The following is a 27,187-nucleotide window of genomic DNA, read 5'->3' as shown; positions in this document are numbered from 1 at the left end:
CAATTTAATGTCTGACCACACAGTCCTGAGAGCCTTTCCTTTGGATCCCTGGTCCTAAATATGTTGCCTGAAACCACACAGGCCTTTTTTTTCCCCTCTAAAACATACATTTCATTTTGTCCACCCTAACTCTCAGGCTTCTCTCAAATTGCTGCTTTCCAGGTGTCCTCCATATGTATATGACTGAGCCTGCAAATTTCAAAAGTGGCTTTTACATCAAAGCCTTCAGGTGGTTTGTCTTGTTCCTCGGTATCCTCTGTGTCTCTTTTTTTCTGCCCTGGTGTTCAGTACTGTTCAATGCAGCAGGAAGAACAGACCTCAGTGCTCTTCGTACCTTTACATCAGGTCACTAACCATTACCTGCCTGCTTCCTCTGGAGCCATTTGGGTTTAGTGCAGTTTTTCCCTTTGGAATATTCTCACTGCCTGGAACTGGCTTAGCTTTGGACTTTCAGATTTCCATGGTATAGCTCCTAGCATGTTTCAGGTACCCTGATGCAGGAGCCACAGCTCCTCATCATTTCTCACCTCTTGATTCATAGCCTTTCACAAGACACAAAACAAGGAACTTGTATTTATTTTGGGCTGATGTGTAAAGTCTTTCCACTGCATCCAACGTGTGCTTAATTCTGAGTCTGTGTTTGTACACAGTGCAACTTTGCATAGCCGTTGCTTTGGACAAGTAGCAGCACAAAGCTGTAGGGAGCTCCAGGAAAGCTGTAGTGTAAGGATAAGGATAAGATGTAATTTGTCAAAGAGCCCATTAATTTAATATTCTGCCTTCAACAGTGAGCAGAACCTACAAGCCAAGAATGTGAAAGCAAGGCAAGCTTAGAGAGGTGCTGCTCTGGGACAGCCTTTCATTTTCTCCTTTGTCTGACTGATTTGAATAGTGGTTTCTTAGAAGAGTGATGCTTTCTGATGGAACAAATGTGCGAATACCTGTGGGAGGGCTGAAGTCTTTCTGATGCATTTGTGTTAGTTTAGACTTGATAATAAAGTGGAACAGTGCTCAAACAGTGATATTTGCAATGCATTTCCTGCAAAGAATGAGAAAGAAATGTAAGTTATTGCATACTCACTCATAATTCTGCTGAGAACAGACATGATCATTGTCATCATTTTCACCAAAGAGGAAATGGGAACAGAGAATTCATGACTTGCTCTAGGTCACACACCGAGTGTGGAGCAGAACTTCTGGGAGCAGAGCTCAGCCCTGCTTATCTTGTGCTTCAGCCACAACATGATCTTTCCAAGTGATTCATTTTGAACACCTGTCAGAGACATTTTGCTTTCTGAGGCATGATCTGCTCAGCTTCTTTGCACAGAATAGTCACATCCCTTTCCTTGCTTAACACCAGTGAAGAGCATCAGCATTACTATCAGATGGGAGTCGAAGTATCTGAGAAATGTGCATTTGCAAGTGTGCAATAAGCCAGTTGCACCGCAGATTCATCTCCCCTTTTGTGGCACGGGATGGGTCATTCCACTACTCTGTAACACCTACTTCGTAGGGAAGGTTTGCTCATTGCAAGCATCTGGAATTCTTTGCAATATAGAAAAGTTTTGGCCAAAATATAGATTTTTCTTTAACTTCTTAAAATGCACAGTCTGTATGATGAGAGAGGGGAAAGAAGAGTGTAACAGTGACAATACTGTGTTACATCATGGGCTCTCCTGGTCCCTTATTCCTTCTCCGATCGGAGTCAAAGGAATCATTCAGTAGAGCAAAACTTCTACAATATCTGATATAAACTCCTGGCTTTATTCTACCATTAACAGCATGGGCTTCAAAGCTACTGTAATTCAATTAGTTCATTTGTAAAAATTCCCTTGCAGCAATGGTTCCCGTGAGGGACACTGGCAACTCTTTAATTGTTTTGCAGTTCTTCCCAGAACGTGTGGAAAATCTTACAGCACCTCATATCAACAGAATATAATGTATGTAAAACTACATCATCAAACCCACAATTTAAGAAATCTGTCCCACTTCTCTTTTCATGTTAAGCATCTTCTGTCTGATGTAATTTCTTCTTTCCCACCTACAGGACCAAAACAAACCTTTGCTACATTTCACAAGTTGGTAGAATTCAAAGCTTATCAGACATCTCAAGGTACTGGCCAATGTCATTTAGGGCACAGGGCTTTCTTCATACTGTGCCAGAAGAAAAAAACCCAAAGGAACAGGTCAAGCAGAGAGATTAACTGCATCCCTAAGGATCTTTTTTTTTGTTTCTATTGCCCATTACTGTCTATTACCCTCAAGCTCAGGAAAGTGGGATGTAATTTGACAGCTGGGCAAGAACCAATACAGATGGTAAAAGGGATGCGTGCATAACCACAACACAGACAATCATGGAAACCTCAAAGTGGTGCCCTCTGGCATTTACACCTTAACACTATTTAGAGGAATCAGATTTGAGTCACTTTGCTATGTTTATCCATCCGTCCCTTGGAGTTAAAGTGGTGAAAGACTCTCCTGTAGCAGGTACACGGGCAGATGCAATGAAAAGGTAATGCTTACTGCAAAGCTGTCCTCCTGCTTCTCCCTGCCCACTTCCTCTCTGTATGACCAGGTCTCCAGGAAGTCTTTCTGGTGACCAGAGCCAGGAGGGTTCCTGCCACCACATGCTGTGACCACAGAATCCAGATCTCCCTCCATCCCAGGCCTTGTGCTGCAAGGGGCGGCTCTGCAGCAAAGGCTCCACTTGGCTGGACACTTGGAGGAGATGTTTGCTTCAGGAGCTGGTTGAGCTTACACAGGAGGGAGGAGGGAAACAGAGATAGCTGGTTCATCATGACCTCAGCTGCAGCTCCGCTCCTTGCATAGACTGTCCCCTTCCTTTCCATGGAAACTCAGCTTGCCAGGCAGCACTGGCTTCTGCTGCAGCCATGCACCCCTATTTTTAAGGATGCCTTGGCTGGCATTTCTTGCACAGAGAAGCAGCTGCTCTGAGAATGGCTCATCATTGCTGATGGAAAACGCAAAGGCAAATATTTGTGTGTTATAAATGCAAGATAAAATTTAAGTGATGTTTAACCAGGTTGCACTCTGGACTTGAGTAGGCCTTGGTCTATGTGACACAATAGCCTGCCTGCAAGAACTTGCCCCTTTTTATGACTTACTCTTCTTTGACAATGGTCCAAAGTTCATGTAGTAGAAGAAAAACTCCACAAGCAGCAATGGCTGGAAGTCACAAGGTGGGCTGCAGGTGGGAATCCGGCTCTGCTGGCTGCGCTGGCACTCAGGGCAGCCTGCTGTTGTGTCTGCCCTGTGGGAGCAGGACTTGGTGCGATGCCTCGGCACTGGGGATATGCAGGTTTCCTGATTTTTCCTTGTCTGTGTGTCACCGCAGTATGCTATCACATTTGTGATGGGGTGCATTCTGGAGGGCTCAGCACTGCACAAGAGGAGTAATGCTGACATCACCCTGGCACTCCAGGACATCCTGGTTTGTGTCCCATACCTGTGTAGCCACCTAAGCTGCTTTGTGCAGGACTTCCCTTTTGTTTGCCTTCTCAGGGTGTGAGTCCTCAGCATGGCTTTCTTTGGTGTTTGTGCAGTGCCCAGGGTGTCATGGCTGCAAACGAAGCCGGAGAGTCATTAATCACCTTGGGATAGCGCCCCATCCGTTTCCCACCAAAGTTACAGGGAGGTCTGCCCGTGCAGGCCCGGGAAGGGAGTGGATACATTGCCCTGGCCAGATGCCACGGTGTAGGCTGCAGCACCGAACCCTTATCCTTGTTCTCCGGGTCCTCTGCTGCCCAGGAGCCCAGCAGCATCCCCACGGCAGAGGCACATTCCCTACACTGCTTGGCCAGATGTGTTTGTGGTGCCTCCCTGCAACGTTCCCAAAGGAGTGGCTGGAGCAGGGCCTGTGGCAGAGGATGGCAGCACAGTGGGCAGGCAGAGAGCTGAGACCCAGGGTTGCCTCTCAGCCTCTGCAGAACCCTCTGGCTGCCTCCCCTCTTAAAATCTAGATAAAAGAGACCAGGAAAGGCTGTGTTTTGGTAAAAGAGCCAAGCTAGCCAGTTTAATCCACCCTGCAAGAGCCAATTAGCCAAGGGAGGGAAAAAAAAAAAAAAAAGAGGTCATTCACCCTCACCACTTTGTGGCTACTCCAAAAGAAAAAAAAAAGTATATAGGGTCTGTTCAAGAATGACAAAGAACAACATTTGTGACTGCAGATGGGAGCAGAATATATTTAGTCAGTGGTCAAAGTGGAGGGAAAAGAAAAAAATCTCGTATGGAAATAAAAATACTGTGAAGTTTTGTTAGGCAACCCATTAATCTGGAATGCAGAAATACAGATAGGGGAAAATGTGCAACTAGGTTCATATGAAGTCCTAAAATTGCTTGTGTAGCACACAAGGAAATTATTTTAAGTGCATTATTTTGCCACAGCTAAGAGTTTTGCCCTATGAGCAACATATTCTTCAGTAACTTTGCATTGTTTGGTAGCAAGGATGAGATGGTTCCTTGAATCTGATCTCACAGGAAGAAAAGCTCTCCCCTGCAATACCACATGTTGTAAAACAGGCTGCTTATGAAAAGGAGCCAGAGCCTCTTCAAATCAGGGAAGAATATTTCCATAGACATTACTGGCCCACAGTCACTGGCAGAGCCGGTTCCTCATGATGACACCTGAAGAGTGAATTAATACATTCTCAGTCCAGTCCTGAGCCCTTTAATAAAGGCAGCAATTCCTTCACGATGGAGAAGGTGCAGTACAGTCATACAATCCTCCCTCTAACTCACACTGAAGCAGAATGGTCTGTGGGTGTTACATGCATCCCTCCGGACAGCCATCATCCCAGGCAAGGGCTGCAGCCCCACCACTGCCCTTCACATTTCTGCCTGCAGAGTATTCAGCATTTGTTCTGCAGGCAATGCTAAAATCCAAGAGAAGGAAGCCAAAGCAGAGCATCAGGTGGTGAAAGCAAGCTTCCCCTCTTCTACAAGCTCTCTCATTCTGCCCAGCAGCTCAGCTAGGATTGTGGGATCTCGCCTCACATCATAAGAGATTAGTATGTTACGTTCCACTCTAGGGCGTGCTGGAAGGAAAGGGTACATAAAAGCCTAGAAAGTCCCCATTGGACTCCTAATCTGGCATCCAGCCCAAGAAGTCCATCATGGTCATTTCTTCATTAAGACTCAACTTCAGCTGATGAAGCATAGAAAAATGATCTGCTGAACTAAAATGCAAGAGGAGCATGCTCCCCCTAAATCATTGTGGCTTTAGTGTCTTTTTTTTTTAAATTAAGTATAATTAATTTTTTAAATTTTAATTAATTTAGGGCGTAGAGTTACTCATGAGTCATTGGGACTGTACCTGGAGTGGTAAGGCTGCTAAACTTTCCTTTGGAGCACTGCTCTTGCACCTGTTTAATTTAGAAGAGATTTGCCTCTGCAAGCCTTACCACAAGCACACCTAGGTATTATCTTTGATCATGTCATTATTCTGCAGTCTTTATTTCTGCTTGATATGAACTGTTGGTCTTGCCTTATTCTCTGATTCTTATTTTCTGATTCATCTTCAGAGTATTCTACCTAGTAGCTGTTAGTCTTTGAATTGCTGTGGCTGTGGGGGCACATAGGTTAAAGCATGAGGTTTTGCACCAAAGTGCAGGGGACATGCAGGCACTACTGAGTGCCCAGGCAGTGAAAATGTTAAGTATGCCCCTCTGGCTGCCGTGTGGAGATGACTTGGTCTCTGAATGACAAATGTTGTGCACGTGATGAGAAATCTTCAGCCCACAGAAGAAGGCAGACTGATTCACAGCTTCAGTCAGTTGCTGTTTCAGCCCTGCTGTCCCTTACCTCCATTGTCTCCCATCTGATATATCTGATATACCTGAGGTTCCTGTCTGCCTGCCCCCACCCCACCGTGAGAGCCGTCAGTGCAGCACTTCTCCTTTGCGTAGCTGCTGGCCAGAAATAGCTCTGGTGGGTTTGAGATTGAGGAATGCTCCTTCCCACTGGTGGAGCAGCACCAGTTGCTCAGGTGTTTGCTTTTGGCTGCATGCTGGAGCAGAGGGACGAGGGGAATAGCGAGGACAGGGCTTTTGCCACCATTTGCCCACGTCCTGGCCGCACGTTACAGTTTTCTCTTCAACTCTTCATTATCGGTTTTATCCCTCACACTCTTTCTGGCCTCTTCAGGCATTCAGGCTCTAGCAAGGTTTTAAGGACCTATTTTTAAAAGTGAAATAATATTTAGTTTAAGCTGTTGCCATTTCCCGGCTCTATTTTACCACGTGGTGGTAGTTCTGTGATGTGGTTTACTGGTCACTGGAAAGTTGACATCACCAAAAGCATTTCATTCACAATCTAAGATTTTTGTGATGAATTACAGGCCTGCAAGCAAATAACCGGAATTGCAAAGCTGTGACTTGGGCGCTGCTTTGATTTAATTTTTATCGACAGTGAAGACTGTCCGTGAGGGAACTGTCGCATGCAGCGTGATTATGATTAAGTCTTTAACACAGGACTCCTCTTTCCCCTGGTACACCCGCAACTGTAACATTTTCCAGAGTTGTTACTATTATGTGCTCCTACAGAGTGCTGGGAGCACCAGCCACAGAGCAGCGCCCATCAAGAGCCGGATACTATTTTTACTCTTAAATAATTTTTTAGGAAAGCCTCTGAAACTGGCAGTGGGCTGCAGAAATCTGGGGTCTGGGCTGAAGAAATCTGGGGTCTGGTTAGCCGTACTGCTGACCCAGATCGGGTAGGAAGCTGGAAGGCTGCGGGCACAGTCGGTACCTGTGAGAGCAGAGGCAGTGGCTCATATTTGAAGAAGCAGCAGCAGACGAGTGCAGAGCCTGTCTTAGCTGTGCTTGCAGGGGCTACTTCAGTTCGGGAAACATTGCTCAAAGCTCACTCCTGGCAACAAAGGCAAATAAGGCCCCAAATCCATGGATTTTTTCAGTTTTACAGCAAGCAAGTCTAAGGACCTCAAAAGCAAGTGGTTTGAATAAACCTGGGCTCCAAAGTATAGAGAAGAAGTGGGGTGTGCAAAGCAGGACAGACCGTAGTTATCTTTCCCATAGGTACTTTGATGCTGTAACAATAAATGGAGAAAAAAATGTGCTTTTCTCAGTGAAATGATGACAGATTACTTGAATACTTTCCAGAAACAACTGCACTGATCAAGAAGGTGTCATCTTAAAAGATAGTTACTCCTTGACATGTCTCTTTACATCTCAATTTTTGCAAAACTCAGATTATTGCTAATGGGCAATGCTCATTGAGGCCTCAGGTTCTTGTTCAAAAGTGTCATGGGAAAAAGACTGTGGAAACCCCCGACCTTGTTCTTCCAGATTTTTTCTTTTAAGGGAAAGAGGCCCATGCAACTCTATCTTTTCTGAAATGTGAAGAGCAAGAAGAGTAATTTTAGCATCCATGACACACAGCTTCTGCTGCCCTCCGATTGCTCAACAGCACAAAGAATAAATATTTCCTTAAGCCTGAGGACAGGAGTCTGAATGCTGCTGGTTCTCCCCTTCAGAAGCACCTGTGTGTGTGGTTTTTTAAGGTATGAGTAACACAGTGCTGCTTTGTAGTGCTGTCATCAATGTTCTCCAATCCTAAAAGCACAAGCACACTCTTGCTTAGTGTCCTTTTCAACAAATAAGCAAGAAAAATATCCAAACCTGAAGCTGAAAAGGCTGCCTGCAACTCGACACCAAAACACAATCTTTCTGCAAGCCTTGATGTAAGCAAGGCTTTACAAAGAAGTCCATTGTGGTACTCATGTGCTTAAAGGTACGCAGGTCTTGGTGTGCTTTACCAAACTATATCTACCAAGCCTGGAGGAGGTTTGTCTTTTTTTCCCCTGGACTCTTCCCCTGTTGGATAAACTTGTTCTGAGGTAATATTGATCAAATGGGAAAGCTGCCTGGTTTTTTAGGAACTGGTGCAAATCTGGATGCTTTGCACACTTTTGAAGTGACAAATTAAACTTACACAGGATACCTAGAGCTCTTTGAAGCACTTACTTGCACATGGTGGTGGGATTTAATGAGCAGCTTCGTCAATAGCAAGACCATTAAAGGAATGACCAGGCTGGGTTTTATCTCATTTAAGCACTTCAGAGGAAGTTGGCACTTTCTCTCTCTAGATAAGAACTTGGTGGTGTCCAAATCACTCTGACCCATAGGCCAGCATCCGATGAGAGAAAGGATGTTCCAGGGGTTACGGAGCAAACTTGAGCCTTGGGAGACTTGGTTTGGTTTCCTGTCACCTCTGTAAAGCCAGATGGCCTCCTGGTACAAGTTCCTCATCTGTAAATGAATTGCACTTCCCCGTCTCAGAAGGACACACTGGCAGGAATGTGCTGGTGATGGTGAAGCATCAAGTCATCGTGCTGCCAGCAGCACAAGTACTTCTCAGCCTCCAAAGGAAGTTAATGTACAGTTTGAGACAGACACGTCTGCCTGGCAGAGGGATTAACAAGGGATAGCCTAACATTAACAGAGCTGTGTTAGTAAAAAGTCCTGAGTTTGGCTCCCACCATAAGAAAACTCCAGGTTGCTTTGGTTTCCCTTCCTGTCCTCTGTCCCCCAGCTTTCATGCTCAGCAGGTCCAGCCAGTCCATACCAGGCTAAAATCCCTCACCTTCACATGGGGGTTAGTTAGCCTGTGGGTGCTGCGAGCCTTGTCTTTGCACCACTGGGCATAAATGAAAAGAGGGAGTGTTGCAGCTTCATGAATGTGTTGGCTTGTGTGAGAAGGGGAAGGACATGGGCACAGAAGAGGCTGCTTATTGGCACAGAGCACAGGTTAATGCAGCTGCGAGCTATTCCATAACAACAGCCCTCATCATACCCTAAAGCCTGGTGGTATGAAACAATCTCCAAAAGGTGGCCGAGCAATTAGCCTGCTCCCTTCGCCTTGGTCCAGGGCCCTGCTGCTTCTCCTCAGGCTGAGTTGTGATTCTCAGAAATTACTCCAGACCCTTTAGCTGAATGCTCTTTAGCAGATTTGCATATCCTTCCGTAAAAAGGATGACTTTGCCCTTGTTTGACACTTCAGTAATTTTTTTAGTCATTTTGTCTAAAGAGGAACTATTAAACAGGGGCAAACGAGGAAGAAGAGGACATTCTGTAACAAAAAGCGAGTGACTGGACCTGCTGTTGGTCTCACCACATTTGTTACCTTTATGGATGACTGGGTAGAGAATCAACTGCTCAAGACACTCTTTGTGCTTGGTTCCACATCGTCACCTCAACCCTTTGCTGGCCATCTTGGGGTTTTAGCCTGAAGTGCGCTACAGAAGACGAGCTCCTTCGAGTGTAGGGGTCACTGAGCTGTGTCACTGTTCAGCTGCCAGGCTGGCCCAGCTTTCCTTTTCCAAGATTGCCTCTTCCCTCTCCAGCGCTGGTTGTTATCCTGTGCCCCTCCTTGGAGGTGCTGTGTAAACAGGGAATGCAGTGTTTGTTCCAAAAATGTGTTATCTAATTGCAGGAAAGGTTCTGCTAATGAATGTGAAGTAAGAGACAAGGAAACGATGAGACAACAGAAGACTAGACTCTTAATTTGACCCGGAATTGTTGTAATGATTAAAAAAGGGGCTGTAAGTTGTTCATACCCTGCAAAAATATGAAAACTCAAGAACTCTGACTTGTGCTACTTTTTCTGTTCCAGACACAGCTAGCACAGTTTTGATAAACAGAAGTCATGCACCAACCCATGGCTCAAACTCCAAGCCAAAAGGTGGTCTTTAAAAAAAAAAAAAAATCAATCTTTTTTGGTCATCTTTAATTTACAAGATGCTTCCCAGCATTAGAAGAGGGCAAGGTGCTTAGGGAAAACTATTTTATTTTTAAAGAGATTGCTATTGCTTAAACTAGAAAAGGAGGAAAGAGAAGATGTAAGGACTTGGAGGAAACAAGGGGAGAATGCTAATTAGAGGAATGGGAACCAGTACCAGCAGGCACAGGGTTATCATGTGCTATTAGGTGGCAAAAGCTCCCTTTAACCAGCAGCAGAAGCTTTATTGCAGCTTTGTCCAAGTCAATGAGGTTTTAAGAGCTGTATCCAAGAGTGAAGGGTTCCTTGCTACGGGCTCGATTTTGAATCACCTTATCTAATTGCAAGATCAACAACTGGTTGTGACAGTGTTGAGTTTGCCTTGAGGACTCTGGGCTGCCAGAGCAGGGTCAGGGAAGGGCTGGGCACAATGCTTGGCTGGCCAGGATCTCCAGCACAAGCCCTGAAGCCTGGGCTGTGGGTGAGCCCACTGTGTCTACAGGCAGCTGAGAGCTGGGGCGGGCTGCAAAGGCCCATGAGGGCCAGAGGCAACCCTGCTGCCCACTTTGCAAATGCCCTGTCATGTACCCATTTCAGGTGGTTGGGTGGGGGGCATGGTTTGTGTTGATTTGTGTTGGTTTTGTTTTGGGTTTTTTGAGACACAAAAAGCTGTTGGCTTAATTGCATCACCCTTCTGGATGGCTGCCTCAGTTCCATGAGACCACCTCTGCAGGACAACAGTGGGAGCCATAAAAAGCTGCAAAATTTAAGTCCAGTATTTTATGGGACTAGCCAGGAACATTTGTATCCCAGTGGGAAGTTGGGAACTTCTTCTTTTTCAGGAATATAAATCATTCACCTTGCTTGTTTGCTTAATGCTCGACATTAAAACTGGCAGTTTCCCAGGTCTTGATCTGAGGTAATTCCTGTGGAAGAGACTACAGAGGTATCTCTATGCCTTTTATTTTCTTTACAATTGTTTTAAAGTTGTAGATTTTAAATAATAGAGTACTGTAAGAAAAGGTTATTTAGCAGGCCAAAAGTTCATGACAATTTGCAAGATGGGTTATTTATTTGTCACCTGGCTCTATTAAAAGTCCTTGTGTCTACAGCGTCAAGTACATACCCTTAGCATGTCTACAAAGCACCTTTGAATTCACAAATGTTGGGTAACTTTTATTGCTTGGCTATCCACAATGCTATACAGAAGGAAAGTCTTCCTTCTCTCTGCCAGCACCATGACTGGGTAGGTCTGAAGTTCTCCAGGCATATTGGTTCTCATGTCCTCTCTTTCCTTCCCTGCTCCAGTTGTCACTACAAATCACTCCACCATGTGAAAGTGAACAACACTATGAGTACTCTGGACGGTGCTGCAGGAAGTGTGAGCCAGGTATGTGAGCGCTGACTGGGCTGTGAGGCTGAGAAGCTCATGAGGAGCTGCTCTGCAGGTTGCCGGTGAGGCAGGCGGCTCTCGTGACTGCTGATGGATTGGCACATGCCCTGCAGGTGCCTGATCTCAGGCTTACAAGTGCCTTCCTAGTGCAGGAGTGCTCCTGCTGGCCTCAGCAAGGGCCACAGCACCTGCTTTGTTGGAATAGCACTTAACTACTGCGGGAGATGGAAAGCAGCTCAATTCTTGTGCTCCCCAGGCCATCCACTTCACAGATGTTTCAGTGCCAGACTAAGTGGGGACCAGATTGACAAACTGAAAAGGTACAGGAAGAAATGATTGTCCGCAGCAGTGTTAGCGCCCAACCTATTATTTTTGTCCTCCTTAGACAGATGCTCTGCAGCTTCCAGATGACTGACTTGTCCTTTCCTCAATCACAGGGAAGTACTTGTCTGCTAGATGCACTGCTACTTCTGATAGCGTGTGCCAGCCGTGTGGCCCAAACGAGTATATGGATGTCTGGAATGAAGAAGATAAATGCTTGCTACATAAAATATGTGATCATGGTGAGCTGTTCATACTACAGAACCTTTTAATCCCAATTAGTGAAGCGTGAAGATGGGAAAGTGGATCTAGGGAAGTTGCTTTGTTCAGGTGCCCAACACTGAAGGCTGAGCTTGCAGAAGAGCCTGGGAGAGGGAGAGGTCCTCATACAGCAGAGATTCTGTGCTGTGCAGAGCACCATGACTGCAGTCTCTGTGCTGCTGATAGTGATTATCTTCACTGGGGCCATTCACCCTTGTGAGCTGATTTTAGAAGTTGTCCTTTTGCCCAGCACACTCTGCATTCACTTCCCCTAATGTGTTTGTCTCACCCTTGCAAATGCTGTGTTTATTTTCTACACAAGCCACAGGGAAATGTATTGTTCAGGAGTGCAATTGGTGAGGCGCCCTGTGCTGATCAAGGGTCTCCCGTGCTGCCTGAAAGACACCATTTCCTCTAACATGAATGGTTTTGCATCTGCCATTCAAGCAAAGCAAGTAGGTAGTTCAGAAACTTGAGGCTTGTTATCAGAGAGATTTTTACTCTCATCTGCTTTCTCCTGTAGGGAAAGCCTTGAAAGAAGTGAACCCAGGGAACAACACGTTCCAGCGGCAGTGTGCTTGTACGATGGGCTACCACTGGAATGAGGACTGCGACTGCTGTCAGCGGAATACCATGTGTGCTCCCGGCCTCGGAGTCAAGCCTCCTGGTAAGATACAGAAAGGGGATGTACAAAATGCCCAGCTCAGGCCTACTGGATGAGGCCAGCATCGTGTGGGTTGTGACATTAGGGAGGGTACTTTAGACTCTCAGAGGACTGTCAGCAGAAGATGCATGTCTGAGTTGTTATTACTACTGCATATAACCCTCCTGGACTGTTCACATTTTGAAGGCTTCTGCCTCTGTAGTTTAAATAGTATCTTGGATCAAGTGACTTCTGCAAGATGTCATGCGGACATGGCAGTAGTTGCAAGGTGTCCAGTACATTTCTAATGTTTGCTGAGGTGTCTGACTGTGGGTCACTAGGTCATGGGTCGCTCCCGTATTCAAAGAGGCACTCTTTTGGGGGTTGTTCCTGAGGTCCAATTTTGCAATCTGGTTTTGTGCAGTGACTTTGCTTTGCCATTTTTTAATGTTATAAGCAAGTTAAAAGTGATTAACACTTTTCAGGTAGCTCATGTGTTCTGTTTTAGCAAGTATTCTGTTTTGTATGGCTAGTAATGCAAAGGTTTATTAGAGACATTTAATTTCCTCTCAAGTCTAATTAAAATAAGATGCAGGTGTTTTGTGGGTAGAAAATAGACAGTCAAGTTCAGAGTTCTAGTGAACACTGGGAACAGCTGCATCAGGCATAAGGAACCCCAAAAATACAGCAAGTAATAGAGTAACAGAGGAAGAAATGCTGTATGGGCCTGGAGGACAGTTGCTGTTTTTTCTCCAGCCTAGCAAAGCCTGATACAGCATTTTGTTTACTGTGTCTTTATAGAAGTGACAATACCAGTCAGCGTCACTGTCTGCGGCGCAGCATCGTCGTGAGGGAATTGATAGAAGGGGAAGGATGTAACAGCTGTGTGTTGTTTTACAATAACTGCAAATGGCTCCTGGTCATTTCTCATTTTGGTCATGTAGAGATGTGCTCAGGTGAGACTTTCCAGGGCTTACATGGGACTCTCATTGCTGCCCTGATATAACCTAAGACCCCAGTCTTTAGGAAAGCTTTTAGGGCGTCTGTGGAGGCAGAGTGGAGCGAGAGGATGGGGAGCATAGTCACCTTCCTCTCTCTTGGAAGGAACCCACAGAAATTCATCTATGACATTTTTCTTCCTTTGCTACACACAGTGCAACAAGACAAGGACACAATGTGCATACCATGTCCCAGAGGCTACTTCTCAGATGTCTCTTCATCCACTGACGAGTGTAAATCCTGGACCAAGTAAGTCCCTGGGTGTTGTAAAAGGACCACACTGGCCAGAAGACAGGGAGAAGCTTGGGCAAAAGCATTTCTCAGTGGGGTGTTCCAGGCTGCCTGTAGAGCACACGGAGCATCAACATTGGCTATGCAGTGATGAAAGCATTCTCAGGCTGAAGCTTGAATTCTCCTTAGAGGAGAACAGGAGAGAGCAGTGACAACAGAACTACTGAGCCAAAAATAAAGAAAGTATCTGAGGCTCTTAGGGGTGGAGAAATGTGTTTTACAACAGAAAGTACTGCTCTGCATAAGCGTAGGAGGCACAACAAGCTTCCTTGAGAGAACCTAGCTTCTTTGTCTTTCTTTTTTAGCTGTACAGCTCTAGGAATGGAAGAAAGCACGCCTGGGACTGACAAGTCTGATGCAGTTTGTAAAGAACGGAAGATGCCTGAGCCATCAGAAGATGGTTTGTGTCCTCATACAGATTGTCTGTTGGAAAGTAGCAGGGAGGAGGAGCAATCTGATTACTAGAGGTTTTGGCTGGCTTAAATCCATTCTCATTGTGGGTGACTCTAGGGAGAGCAGCTGTAGACCAAGAGAATGCTCTTGGAAAATCCCACCTTTAAAAGTTGCTTCAGACCTGGTGACTCTAGGGCCTATATCCACTACTAAGATGAGTTTTACACCTCTCACCGAAACTGCATGGCAGCATTGCTGTTATAGCCATGTTATACCCATGATTCCATTATGTTTACAGCTTGTTCATTTTTATGTGCTTTCCACATACACATTACATGTATAAAGAGTAGCAGCTCCTCTCCTTGCTTATTTTATAGCAGCAGATACAGTCTCAGCCTAATCCCTCTCAGATATCTCTTCTTGCCCACTGTCCATTTCCTTCTCCAATGTGGATATGGTACCAAGGAGGTTGCTTTCCTGGCATGCAGTGATCCATCATAACCTGAGATAAAGGACAAATTTTTCCACCTATATCTATAGTCTCCACAAGATGTATGTCCTCTGTTCCCTGAGTGAGATCAACCTCAGCCCCATGGCTTGCTGGCAGCTTGAAAGGGAACATTGAGAGAAGCCTGACCGGACAACATTGCTCTGTAACACCAAGATTCTGGTTTTTATGGAGATATCTTGGTACCTGGTACCTTCAGTGAGGCTGCTTGTCACAGAACTGCACGAGTGCTAGAGCTGTTGTTCTCATTATAGAAACTAAAGATCAAGTAGGAAGGAAAAACAACCCTCTGCTGTAGAAAAGCAGGTAAAATGAGCAAGGATTGTCATACTGCTGAGTGCAGGCTGCGTGTTGATGGCACTATCTTTTTCACACCCTGCAGGAACAAACAGGATCTTATACGTGTTGATTGTCATCTTGTTTTTTGTGACACTAATTGGCATTGTCGTCTTCATCGTATACTACAAGAAGAAGGGGAAAAAGCTGACAGGTACATCATAGCTAATGGTATTTATGAGTGTGACAACTGTGGCTCTCTGTGCACTCTGATTTCATGGGTAACCAACAGATTAAGAAGCTCAGGAATTACACTGGAAGGTCCATGCTATCCCTATGTCTGTCTATATGGATATGCTTTACCTAGCACAAAGCCAGGCTACAAATTCTTTTCCTCTAGGCAGGCAGTGATTTACAGTGTATTATGCTTAACCCAGGGAGTGACCATCCTCAGGGCTATTTGACTATGTTTGGAAGGAGGAGGGCTGGTGCTGAGGGCTTTCACAGCAGCCTGGCTGCTCTGCAGCACCTGGCACAGCTGACCCCTTGGCTGAAGGGAAGCAGTGACACATATAAGTCCTGTCTTCTTCACCTTACTTTCCATTCTACCCAAAAACCTACATCTGGACAGGTGAAAATACGGATTTCAAGACAAAGGCCTGATGTGTATTTGAGAACATGATGGAGACAATGTTTTTAGCTGAAAGCTGAAGTTCTGATGAGGTATGGAAGGAATACTAGAAGGAAATAGAATGAATAGTTAAAGTAGAAAAATAGAAAAATCCTAGCCAAAGGCATACTGGATAACAGTGGGATGCTGAGTTTATTATTAATAAACTGGAAATACCTTCACATTCCTCCACTCTCTGTTAAGCCCTGGGTCTCTTTAGTGAAGGACATACCTCTATTGTTCTGTTCATTTTTAATTTTTTGCCCTCCTAAACATGGAAAGCTTTTTCCATCATTTCCTTTCCCAAGCGCTAGCAATTTATGAAAAGTGTTGGGAGCAGTGGAAAGGAAGACAGAACTCACTTCTTGTAAAGCATATTTCAGCCTGTGTTTTAGAAATAGGCTGCCTCTGCCACACTAAACATGGGTTGTGCTAAATCTGGAATTTCTGGGATGGGCTGGAGGAAATGGTGACTCTGCTCTCAAACCAAATACTTGCGATGCAGAGCAGGTTAGGGGGGAATGCAATTTCTTTGGTGTTTCTATTGCCCTGCTGCTCCGCAGTGACAGTCCCTCGCTGCCTTTGCATGGGGAATCCTGCTCACCTGAGCCTGGGAGAATTGCAGGCTCAGGAAGAAGCCCTTCCTGCTTGGTGTGGGTACTGGTGGTAAATGTGCAAACTCAACATCAGAGCAACAGAGTCATTGCTGGGAACTGGCAGTGGCTGCACAGCTGATCTATCTTCAGCCATGCAAAAACATTGTAAACTTCAAATGTACATGGGACTTGAGCCCTGCAAAGTCTCCTGAATGTATAAACACAAAACAAGAATTGCTCACTGTGTCAGTTGTTGCCCTAAAGCATGTTGGACTTACAGGTTTTCCTTGGGAGATATTCCAAAGAAATTGGAATGAATTTCCCCACTAAGCATACCCTGATTAAGTAGAATATGCTATATTTGAGCCTGCCATCCTGTGGTTTCAATGGCTTACCCTCTTCTCTCCAGGCTTCTCACTCCTGTCTGGGAAGGGCCTTTGGGCCTTCCATGTGACTTCTCTTGAAATAGACCATTTCTGCTGTGAGCGGGTCGTTGTTGGGCCAGTCATAGCTTGGTGTGACATATGACCAGGAAAGAAACCCCATTTGATGTGGAACACAGTTTAACCGTGGTCTATTTTAGGAGCTTGGAAACATTTGTTCCACAGAAATATATCCCTGTTCCAGTTACAATGAATCTTCAGCTAGACCGATGCTGGGACACTTGAACAAGCAGTAAAAACAGGCTTGCTGGTTTTATTTAATATGATATTGCGGGTTGTGAATGACTGTGGGTGTTTAGGTCTGTGGTTAACTTAAGTGCCTGCTATATGTTACAGCTACTCTTTTGTTTTCCCTACAGCAGATCTACAGAACTGGGCTAATGAAGTGTGCAGCCAAATAAAAGGAACAAAGGTAAAGTCAAAGATGGTAGCATTTTCTCTTTGGTTTGTGTTTTCCTCATGACATTCCTGACACCCCTTCTGAAGCAGACTCCATGGTAAACTTTGGCTAGAAAACAAGTTTTGAGTTCCTCAAAAATTGCTCGCAGCTTTGGCTTTTTCAGTCTGGTTTTCTGTAAATGTGAGGCATGTGAAATCACCATTCACAAATAGCTTCTGAACTTGCTCTCTGGTTTCAGCCAGTTTTAACAGAGATAAAGGTCTCGTGATTATTTAATATTTATGACGAGAAAGTTAAACATGAACCCACTGGTTGCTGAATACCTGAGACTGCCTAGGAGAGAGCCTATCTAAATTCTAAGTGCAGGAAAAGCTTCAGCTGAGTTTGCCCCTTGTTATATACCAGAGTGCTCACGAGGAAGAAACCTGGATTTGGGTCTATGCCAAAAATGCCAGACATGCAAGGCATTAAACACAGAGCCGTCAGCTGAAGAAACTGGCTGTTTGACTCCTTAATTCTAGGGAGGAAGAAATCCTGCTTGTGCATTCCAATATGAAATAAGTAGGAGCTTTTGCTCTGGAAGTACACCAGCCCCATGCTTGAAACACTCAGCTGGTGGCACTGGTTCAAGTTCTTGTGCACAGCCTGCTTGACACCATGGATGTGGATTGAGGTGTCCCAAGTGTCCCACCATCCCTTCTAGGAGCTGTGATGAGCTTAGCTGTTGAAAGACTCAAATTTCTTTGCGTAAAAGAAAAACCAAACATACCAAAAAACCCCACCTTTCTGAGCAGGCAGTTCCTCTTTCGTCTTGTAAGTCTTCATGCAACCTCCTGTCTTGGCAGCCGCTCAGATCCTCTGGGACAGAGGAGTGAATCAACAGCAATTAGTGGCTGGCAGCACTTACAATCTCTTTTCTATCCTGGAAGATCTGAACAGACACTAGAAATTAAAGGTATCAGTTCCCAAATACCCATCTTTAAAGCACAACTTGTATCAACTGAAGAAAACCCCTGAAGTACTTCCCAACCCTTTTTTTGGAGCTGCTACCAAAAATGTAGGTTTACTTTCTCGAGTACTGTGACAACATGATGTCATGGGCCTTTGCATTTGTTGTCCTAACCTTTCAGGTTAATACAACCTTGTGGTTTTTTCTAGCTTGTCCCGGAACTTCTGAATCAACCCAGGTTCTTTCTTCAATCATTGCTGATATTAAAAATTCAGCCCACAGTAAGGCCTTCACAGATCAACAGCCCTTCAGACACATGCAAGGGTTTCCAAAACCTTATAAGCAGTTAGGTGGGTCTTACTAATGGTCCATAAGGAACAGCAGAATCCAGCAATTCTTCTAGATTTATTAACTCTTCTTAAGTGCCCTCAAAAAAACTAGGAATAGTTGTCTCACAAGATTAAATGTTATTACCCCCTAGGCCACCAGATTTTGTTCTGAACACCTGCTGAGCCTAGCATCACCAGCCACAGTTTTACAGAAGAATAGAATTACACTTCAAGACTCAAATATAGCAGTGCTGCTCAACCTCAGCAGCTCCACACAGAGGAACGACCATGATCTGCCTTTTCCTTCTTTGTCTAAAAAATAACTTTTTGGTGATCTCTTTATTAAAGACCTTTTTACTTTAACTTTCTTTCAGGAACCCCCCAGAGATGCATTTGTTACTGTGAACATCACGAATGCTGCTGTCCCCCAGACCTCTGAAGACACGTGTCTCCTGGGCCCCTCTGGCTCTCCTGTCCCTGGAAACTTGTGCTGCACCTCTGGTCACACTCCTTGCCGGAAAGAGAGCCCCAGCACAGAGCCTTGTGAGGCAGGAGACTTTTCTGTGGTAACCGAGACTGATGATTACCAATTCCCACCAGTTCCCACGGAAGATGAATACATGGATAAGGATCTCAATAACACTGATTATTTATCTTTACTAAGTCGGACTGCCAGTAAAACCGTGCCGTCATTTTCAGAACCAATGGAGGCAGGGGAGAATGACAGCTTGAACCAGTACTTTTCAGGTATTGGGAGCACAGAGAACATATCAGTCTCTCAAGGCTTTCACCCTCCCTCCAACACAGATGGGGCACACATTGCCACAGACCAACTTCTTCAGAAATCTTGCCAACATGCCTACAGTTGCCTGAAGGAAACAGGCAACAAAGACACAGATCATTTTGCAACAAACTGTGACTCAGAGAAGATCTGTGCGAGGTGTGGCATTTTGTACAGAGAATCTCCCCAAAAGTGTAGCAAACCCTGTTGTTCTGTGGCTGACAGCACCTCCACCTCCCCAGAAACTGGTTCCTGTGCACAGTGCACCTGTGGTTTGAATTTTCTCTCTGCTGGTCAGAGCACTCTAGCAAACGATCTTGGTATGGAAGATGCATCTTCAGATACTACCAACATGAAGCACCAGAACACGAACAGAAGCACTTCAGGGACACACAGAAGCACTTCAGGGACAAACAGCAGCACTTCAGACCTCCCTCCAGCATCTGGTAAGCCCATTAGGCTTCACCCATACTCAGTTGTGTAGGATTATTCTCTTTGCTAGCTCAGTAGTATTCAGAGGATCTGATTTAGGAGAAGAATAAAATGATCCTATTTCACTTAATTGCCCTGAAGCTAGTCTGAAAAAAAAATCTGAAATGTTAAGGCCATTTGGTTTGTATTGAATTCTGGAAGAAGAATGAGCCCAGCAAGGGAGCATTGTCCCACCCTGATCTAACCAGCAATGCAGAACCCACCTTTTGGCTGTCACTGCAGAGGCCAGGCAGTTCTGTTAGCAGGTGTGTGTGTTGGAGAAAACAGAGAAAGAAGACAATAGAGGAACGTAGAGGCTGAGCTAAGGAAGGATGCATAATGCTCTGGCAGATACTTTCCATTCACCAGTGTCCACACACATTTTTGCCATTAGGTTTAAGTCCGGTTACATTTATACAGTGGTCAGTGAAACTCCAGCTGGAGCTGTAAATTGGTGGCTGTGACTGGGACTAAGAGATTATCTACAATTTTCTGCTTATAGCTCTTTGTTTTTATTTGTTAGAATATAAGCGTCCACATAAAATAGTTTCATACAGACACTGTTTCTCCATACACATATGCTTTGTCCCCTAAACAACTCTGAAACACTGATTAGTTTATGCAGAGTAAATATATCACAACTGTCAAATGAAAACAGGGGGAAAAAAATCACTGAAGCAAAACCAGCAGAAGGGAAGTTATGTGCCTTCTCTGGATGAAACTTTCCTTCCCCAGACTTCTCTTCAATATAAAAGTCTGCAATCTGCTTGTCATATGTTATTAGTCATTTTAGATTATAATCTCGTAAAGTTGGATGCTCTATTTTTATTTATATCAGTGCACTGCCAAGCATAATGAGACCTTAGCGTTGAGTGGGACATCCAAGTATTACTGTAATACCCACAGCAGTTGTAAGCTGTTGCCCTTCTTTAAAACCATGTCATGCCTTAAATTTCTTACGGAGACATTCTTGTCAGTCTGCCAAAGCCCCAAAACAACACACTTGAAGGCCCTTCCTCTCTCAACATGCATTCCATATGGGAATCTGAAAGTGTACAGCATTCATCTTCTGAAGAGCAGAAACTTTCTGCTGCTTCAGTTCCCTGAAATCCTGACACAGTTTCACAGTCTGGTCTATATAAATGCAGCAGGAGTAAAGAGAACAGATTATCTTTTTTGTTATTGTTGGAAGGTGACTCTTGAGGTACAACTGAAAGTCAAGTTATATTTGGTACTGCTTTTCTTTCTAAATATGACACGAAGAGAAAGAGAAAGTGTTAAGGAACAATAGAGCAAACAGGAGAGCTTGGATATAAGGGCCGTGCTATCAAGTGCCATCTTAGATCTGCAGCATAATTCTTTTTATGGGATTTTCATTGTGTCTGTGCCTTCGTATATGTACATGCTATAGTGCCATCTGGTGAAACCTGAGCACAGATACCGTGCTCCTAATTTGCCAGTTTTTACTCATGACTGCAGGAAGATACTGACAGAGCTGTGGGCAGCATCAGAGCGTGGGTTAGTTGATCTGTGGGTAACCTGGCTTGCTGGCAGAGTAATTTTTCTGCCCACAGAATGGCCGTGGCCCCCCTGGCAGCGCCTGGTTGCATGAGGACTGGGACAGGGCTTAGCCATAGGTTCCTCACTGAAGTACCCCAGCCCCACCGGGGCTGCACGTGTGGATGCATCAACATCTCTCATTTTGCTAGACCTTGTGACATGCCCAGATGGAATAAAGGTGCATGTAAAATAATTTTCTGTAAAGCTTCTCAAAGCAACTGAAGCCACCAGGTTTTGCACACAGTTATGCTAAATTAGAATGGTATGGAAGAGGGTTGATGAAAAATGGGAAGAAAAAGACCATGGGAAATTCCATGAAGTTTTGTTCTTAGTTCATTAACACTCAAAATGACAACAGAACTGGTAAACTCTGTCCCTCCTGTGTAACAATCCTAGAAGACCAAAGTGAACCTCTGGACAGGTGTCCCTTCCAGGGGTCACCACTGGAGATGGAGGTAAGCCTTCAAGCACTTTTTCAAACCCCACTGAAGGCAGTGAGAACATGAAGGGTCAGTTCAGGCCCACCTCAAGGCCTGTGCAGGGCTACAGCATAACACATGAGTACAGGAAGGCTTAGCTGACTCATAGTTGGGACTGGATTTGCAAAGCCTTTCACTTCCAGATCCCAAACCAGCTTGGTTTGGCAGTGACGAACAGTTCTCACCACCTAGAGGCCATTAAATGTCTCAGAGAAAATTATTTGCCTGCGTTGTTCCAGTTCACAGTACAATTACCACAAAAATTAATCTGTCTTTGTAATTAATATCAGATAGTCTGAAGAGATCAAAAGCCTGAAACGCTGCAGAGAACAATGCCTTCACTCTGAATGTGTCCCTTATACTTTCAGGTTGGAAGCACTTTTCTTGGCACAGTCTAGGAAGCTCTTGTGTCCATTTTTTGTGCTTTTGGGCCTCAAATATCCTTTTGTTTCAGCATAGTATCTTCAGAAAGCACAGAAGGTTTGCCAGCCACATTCAGCTAAACATTATAAATGTGTTAATCTGCCTTTTTTTTCCCTCCCCACTGTCATATATACTTCTAAATTTTTGATCTCGTGCTGAGCACTGCTAACCTTCATAGCACCTTTTGCAAGCGACAGGCAATCTGTTTAAAGACAAACAGTTATTTTTGTACTGCCATTATGCCCAAGAGTTTTGTTTGTGGCAAACAGCCAAACTGAATCAAACACAGGGGAAAGAACCAGCAGGGAAAATCTCCCGCAGAGAAAACCCTTATGGACACCTCATGTTAATCAACAGCACTTGGAAAGAAAGCAAAGAGCTGCCAGTGCAGTGGTTTAGGTGAAATAAATAAGATTGCTTAAGGAGGGCCTATTAGAGAGACACTCAAGTGCTGCCCAGGCTCAGCTCTGAGCAGACACAGATCCTGACTCCTCCACACAGCTGGAGACCAGTGCCTAGTGCTGGTGTGCAAACATCACCCATGGCCACTGGAAAAACAGAATTTCTCTGGGCTGGGCCATGCTTATCTGCAAGGAAAATGGGAATGTTTCGAGTGTTGAGGAGTGCAATCAAGAAAGGCACAAAATGTCTAAAATATGTCAGATCAGTCTGCAAGTAATGATGAAGTGAAGCACAGCAGGAAAAACATTTCTTAGTAAGCATGTTCACAGGCCAGGAAAATTTTGTTTACTTGGTTTCTTCAGCTTGTTTCATTTTCAAACTTTAACAAGCCTGTTAGTTTGATGTTGGAAGTTTATTCTTGGTTATTTTCTTTCTGCTCTGAGGAAAGTTTATTAATTCCCAGAGCTTGGTCCTGCTGTCACTTAGGTCACCAGCCCAGTCTTTGAATAGCAGAAAGATTGAATTTATACTGAAAAATCTCTAACCTCAGGCAGACTGACTGAAACCATAACTCTGTTAAGTTGCTATAATATAGACTCTGTGTCTTCCCTGGCGTCAGTCTATATCTAGCTAAATCCAAGAGGGCGTTAGGTGAGTGCCAGAGTGTACCTAGAAGGATGATCTGGATTATACGAGATAATTGTATAAGCTCTGTGTCGTTTGAACACTATGCAACTGTGTGATCTGATGTTAAGTCTTTCATTATTTATTCAGTAAGCCTGCTATCTAACCCAAATAGTAGGATTGATTGGGGTTTTATTGCCTCTTTGGTAAAGAGTGTGATTTCTGGGACTCTAGGAAAAAATAAATCTCATAATCAGATATAATTAGCATTTCCTCACAAACCACAGGCAGAGGCAGATTGGACACAGCTTTGTGCATCAGGCAGCAAAGGGAACATGAGATCGTCGCTCTCTCTCTGGCTTCCCAGATCACAACTCAAAGGGAAAATGTTTCCAACCCTTCCAGACAGGCTCCCTGTGTATGACAGACTTTGTCCTGAGGAGATGAAAATGGAAATAATGAAAAGGTCCAGTGGAAGGCATTGATTATAAGAGCATCCTCATGTCACGGGGGAAAAAATAATGGAACAAGAATAAAGCCACCACAGCAGATTAAGTTCACTGCACTAAGTGTCCACCTTGTGAGGGGAAAATATTAATCATGTGTGTCTTCTTTTCTACCCCCTCCTTTCCTAGGAAATGTGACTGGAAACAGTAACTCCACCTTTATTTCAAGTGGACAAGTAATGAATTTCAAGGGCGACATCATTGTTGTCTACCTTAGCCAAAACTCTCAGGAGGGGGCAACGGCCTCGGGGCCGAGCGAGGAGAACGTGGGCAGCCCCGTGCAGGAGGAGAACCTCAGCCGCTGCGAGACTTTCGCCGGCAATGCCCAGCACTACAAGGAGAAGTGTGCGGAGCTGCAGGGCACCCACCCAGCGGCGGGGAGCGGGGGGCCACGATGGCCTGGTGGAGCCCTGGCCCAGGAGCGGGGCCCGTCCTGTGGTGGACAAGCCTCCCAGCCTGTGCAGGAGGAGGGGAAGCTGGGACACTTCTCGGAGAAGGTGTTGAACTGAGGGGACACGGTGTCCTCACTGCGGGCCAGGGCACCGGCAGGCAGCCCCCGATGGAGTGTGGGGCTGCTGCCGTGCTGCCAAAATCCTGGGTGTCACGACAGACTGCGAGACTGTTGCTGCCCCTGGTGTCTCCTGGGAAATTTTACAGCTGGAAGGACCCTCATGGTGCACATGTCGGTGGTGGTGGTGCTCTGGGTGGAGGTGGCCGATGGGGACGGGCGCACGTGTGAAGCCGGGCGTGCTGCCCCTGTTGCAGAAGCAGCAGCTGGGCTTTCTCCTCTCCCCCAGGGGAGATGGGCTCCCTGCCTGCCCCCCATTCCCTTTCACCTCTCCCTGGCAAGTGGCAAAAGGGAGCTGGGATTCGTCCACCTGGGGACTCTGTGAGGAGGAGAGCACTGCAGGTCAGGTGCACAGGATGCTCCCAGAGAGGGGACGACGTGGCCAAGAACTGGACAGATGGGGGCCCCTGAACTCTGCCTTGGGGTTTCCTTTTTGCAACTAAGCTGCACCCATTTTGCTGGGTCTTGGAGGTGGAAGGAAGCCATGGTGCTGCTGCCAACCTTTGCCTCCCTGTGGTCATGTGGCAGGTGGCATCATCCCTTCTCATCTTTCCCCAAGGAAGCAGACACTCCAGTCTCAAACCAGCGCCAGATCCAAGGTCCTGGTCTGCTGCTTATTGACTTGTGGGTATAAATAGGTGTGTGCAATGCTGCCACGAGCGGATGATAACATGCAAAATACAGCTGATGTGCCTTAAAAGCATATCAGATTAATCTCGAGCAAAGAGCATTTATAGTGACCCTGGTTCACCTCTGCCTTATTGCACCTCTCCAAAGGAGTTCAGACCTCTGGAGATGAGAGTGATGTGTGCCTGGTATACTGCTGCAGGAATAACATCACTATAGTTTTAAGACAAACAGCTGCTAGCAGGTGGAGAAAGGGTCTGTTACAACCAGCTGTGGATATTTCCTGAGTTACAGGAGAGGGAGGGATTACCCAAAGATAGAGAATTTGGTCAGGGTCAAACATTCATTCTTTTATCTGCCCAAACAATTTTGTCATTCCCTCTGCTATTTTCACTAATATGCAGAGATTTACTTAGGTAGCATGAAGCTGTTTCCAGAGCTTGGCCTGTGTGAGCTGAAGTCAGAGTGTAGCCTTTGTAACACTGAAAGCTGATGAGCAATGGGACCAAAGGTTTGGCATTAAACAATAATAGTAGTTGTATTTAGAAGGGAATCTTGGCTACTCAACTGGCTTTGGTTCCTGTCCAATATCCTGTAGCCTTCTCCAGCAGCCACTGTGGAGAGAAAGATAAAGGGAACAGAGTGTCAAGGAACTCCCAAGAGAAAAAGATAACATTTTTAATGATTTCCTGACAAAGGATAATTTTCTGACATTCTCCTGCAGGTATGAGTGCTGCAGGAATCTATCTGCAGCCAGAGCCTTCAGGAGGGCAAGTGCTCTTTTTCCTGCCAGATGGCAAAGGGATCTCTTACCTAGTGTAGTTTTGGGTTCCCTGATGGAAAAGGTCTCTGGTCAGAAGGCTTCTCCTCAGGAAGGTTTTAAAGCTGAGGGGTTCACTGCATAGCTGCAATGTTTGCAGTAGTACTGCTCTGTGGGGAAAGAGCACCTATAAAGCTGACAAGGTGATCACTGTGTCACAATGAGCTTCTCATGCATAAAACAAAAGGATGGACTTAACCACCTTCACCTCTCAGGAGAATAATTCTGCATTGTTTATATATCTGGGATGTAAAGTTCAGTACAAATGTGCAAGACCTTCTCTTGGGTGACTGGCAAAAAGGGCAAATGAACAACCTCACTTTCACCCAAGTCTCACTTTCACCTCTATGTGGCCTTCAAAAAACTAGATCACCCTAGCCTAGACTCAGCCAGGCAGGTAGATTGTCCCATTCAGTGATGGCCCAAGCTACCTCTGCCTCTCTGAAGGTGTGTAACTGAGGCTCTCTTATCTGTGGTATTCTTTTTTCTTTCCTGCTGGATCTTTTACAACCTCTTTCTAGCCTCTTCTGAAGTAGTTCTGCATCCCCTAGGCACTGGTACAATAGGGACAAGGAAGCAGAACCACCATCACCTTCAGGCAAGGTGGTGTAGCTATTTTCCCACTTCATCTTAATTTTTTCAGTTGCATTTTTCTGGAAAGCATTCTCCAAGGCATCAGCCCTGCTGGAAAGTGTCCAACCAGCCCCATTTACAGGACAGGCAGGACTGAATTCTTGTGCTCATCTCTGGGTAAATTACCTGTCTGCAGGTCTGTCTTCTCCTTCTGCAGCTTCTTTCTTCCCTGGGTTTGTATCTGCCACCAGAGAGCAGGCTCAAAATCCTGGTTTGAAGTGAGACAGTGGGAATTTACGATGTGTCCTCAATGAGGACACATTTTTCACTCATTGAATTTCAGGTTCCTACTGAGCAAGGATTGAAACTAGGATCATCAGCAAGCATGAAGTAGTAAGTCCCATATGGCAAATGGGATGCAGATCCAGTTCTTTTTCTTCCTCTAGAGTCTATCCCAAAGTGAAAAAACAATATCATAGCCATTAACATGCTGCATGTTCCCTGGGTCTCTGCCTGACTCCTTAGACATGGATCCCAAAGGGACTTCTTTATCCTCGTGATTTCATTTGTCATCAGTTTGGAGCTGAGGGTGGTTTTTAGCATCTGTTTGTACAACAGGGACCTGTGCCTTGGGCACTAATTTGGAGGCTTCTGGCTGCTGTTGTAATACACATAATTAATGGTAATAAAAATCTGAAATATCTATTTGAGAAAAGGTGAAGATTTTATTTGAATAAATAAGGAAAATGAAATACATTAGCATATGCCTGTGCCTGTTTGAAAAAAAAAAAAAGAAAGAAAAAAGACCAAAATGTGAATATAATTACATTTCTAGTTAGGCTTTTGTAACATTTTTGTATGTTGAATTGTTTTAACAAGAAGTTCTTCCCTTCCACAGTGTGTGCTGCAATGCATATTCTGCACCTGCACTGAACCAGATAGCTCTCATAGACCTGGTGTGGTAATGCTTTACTGCTGAGAACTAGGCACTGATTCCAACTCATTCCTGAAGTCTCCTCCTCCACAGCATGCACTTTTACAAGTCTTCTAGTCTGAGGAGTCACATGCATTATCCTTGGTGAATAGACTAGATGTTCTTGAAAGTCAGCCACTTCAGACCTGGCAGGA

General features: G+C 45.1%; 1 protein-coding gene across 2 annotated transcripts in view; it reads left to right on the top strand.

The window, feature by feature from the left end:
• Positions 1-26,764, top strand: part of TNFRSF11A (TNF receptor superfamily member 11a) — a 28,412-nt gene extending 1,648 nt beyond the window's left edge. The window contains exons 2-10 of one of the 2 annotated variants that reach the window (XM_042049103.1): positions 11,062-11,143; positions 11,584-11,709; positions 12,252-12,395; positions 13,526-13,619; positions 13,967-14,061; positions 14,945-15,052; positions 16,910-16,959; positions 18,600-19,452; positions 23,601-26,764. In XM_042049103.1, the coding sequence (XP_041905037.1) occupies positions 11,062-11,143; positions 11,584-11,709; positions 12,252-12,395; positions 13,526-13,619; positions 13,967-14,061; positions 14,945-15,052; positions 16,910-16,959; positions 18,600-19,452; positions 23,601-23,980 (1,932 nt within the window). In that variant the 3' untranslated portion in view covers positions 23,981-26,764. Of the gene's footprint in view, positions 1-11,061; positions 11,144-11,583; positions 11,710-12,251; positions 12,396-13,525; positions 13,620-13,966; positions 14,062-14,944; positions 15,053-16,906; positions 16,960-18,599; positions 19,453-23,600 lie in introns of both variants that reach the window. The other variant, XM_042049102.1, reaches the window with a different exon arrangement.
• Positions 26,765-27,187: the final 423 nt, after the last annotated feature.

This window comes from Corvus kubaryi, unplaced genomic scaffold (assembly GCF_017639235.1).
Source record: "Corvus kubaryi isolate FWS band 111438036 unplaced genomic scaffold, C.kubaryi_AGA036_p1.0 69, whole genome shotgun sequence".
NCBI lineage: Eukaryota > Metazoa > Chordata > Aves > Passeriformes > Corvidae > Corvus > Corvus kubaryi.
Note: the sequence above shows the minus strand (reverse complement) of the source record. Positions and strands in the feature narration are given on the sequence as shown.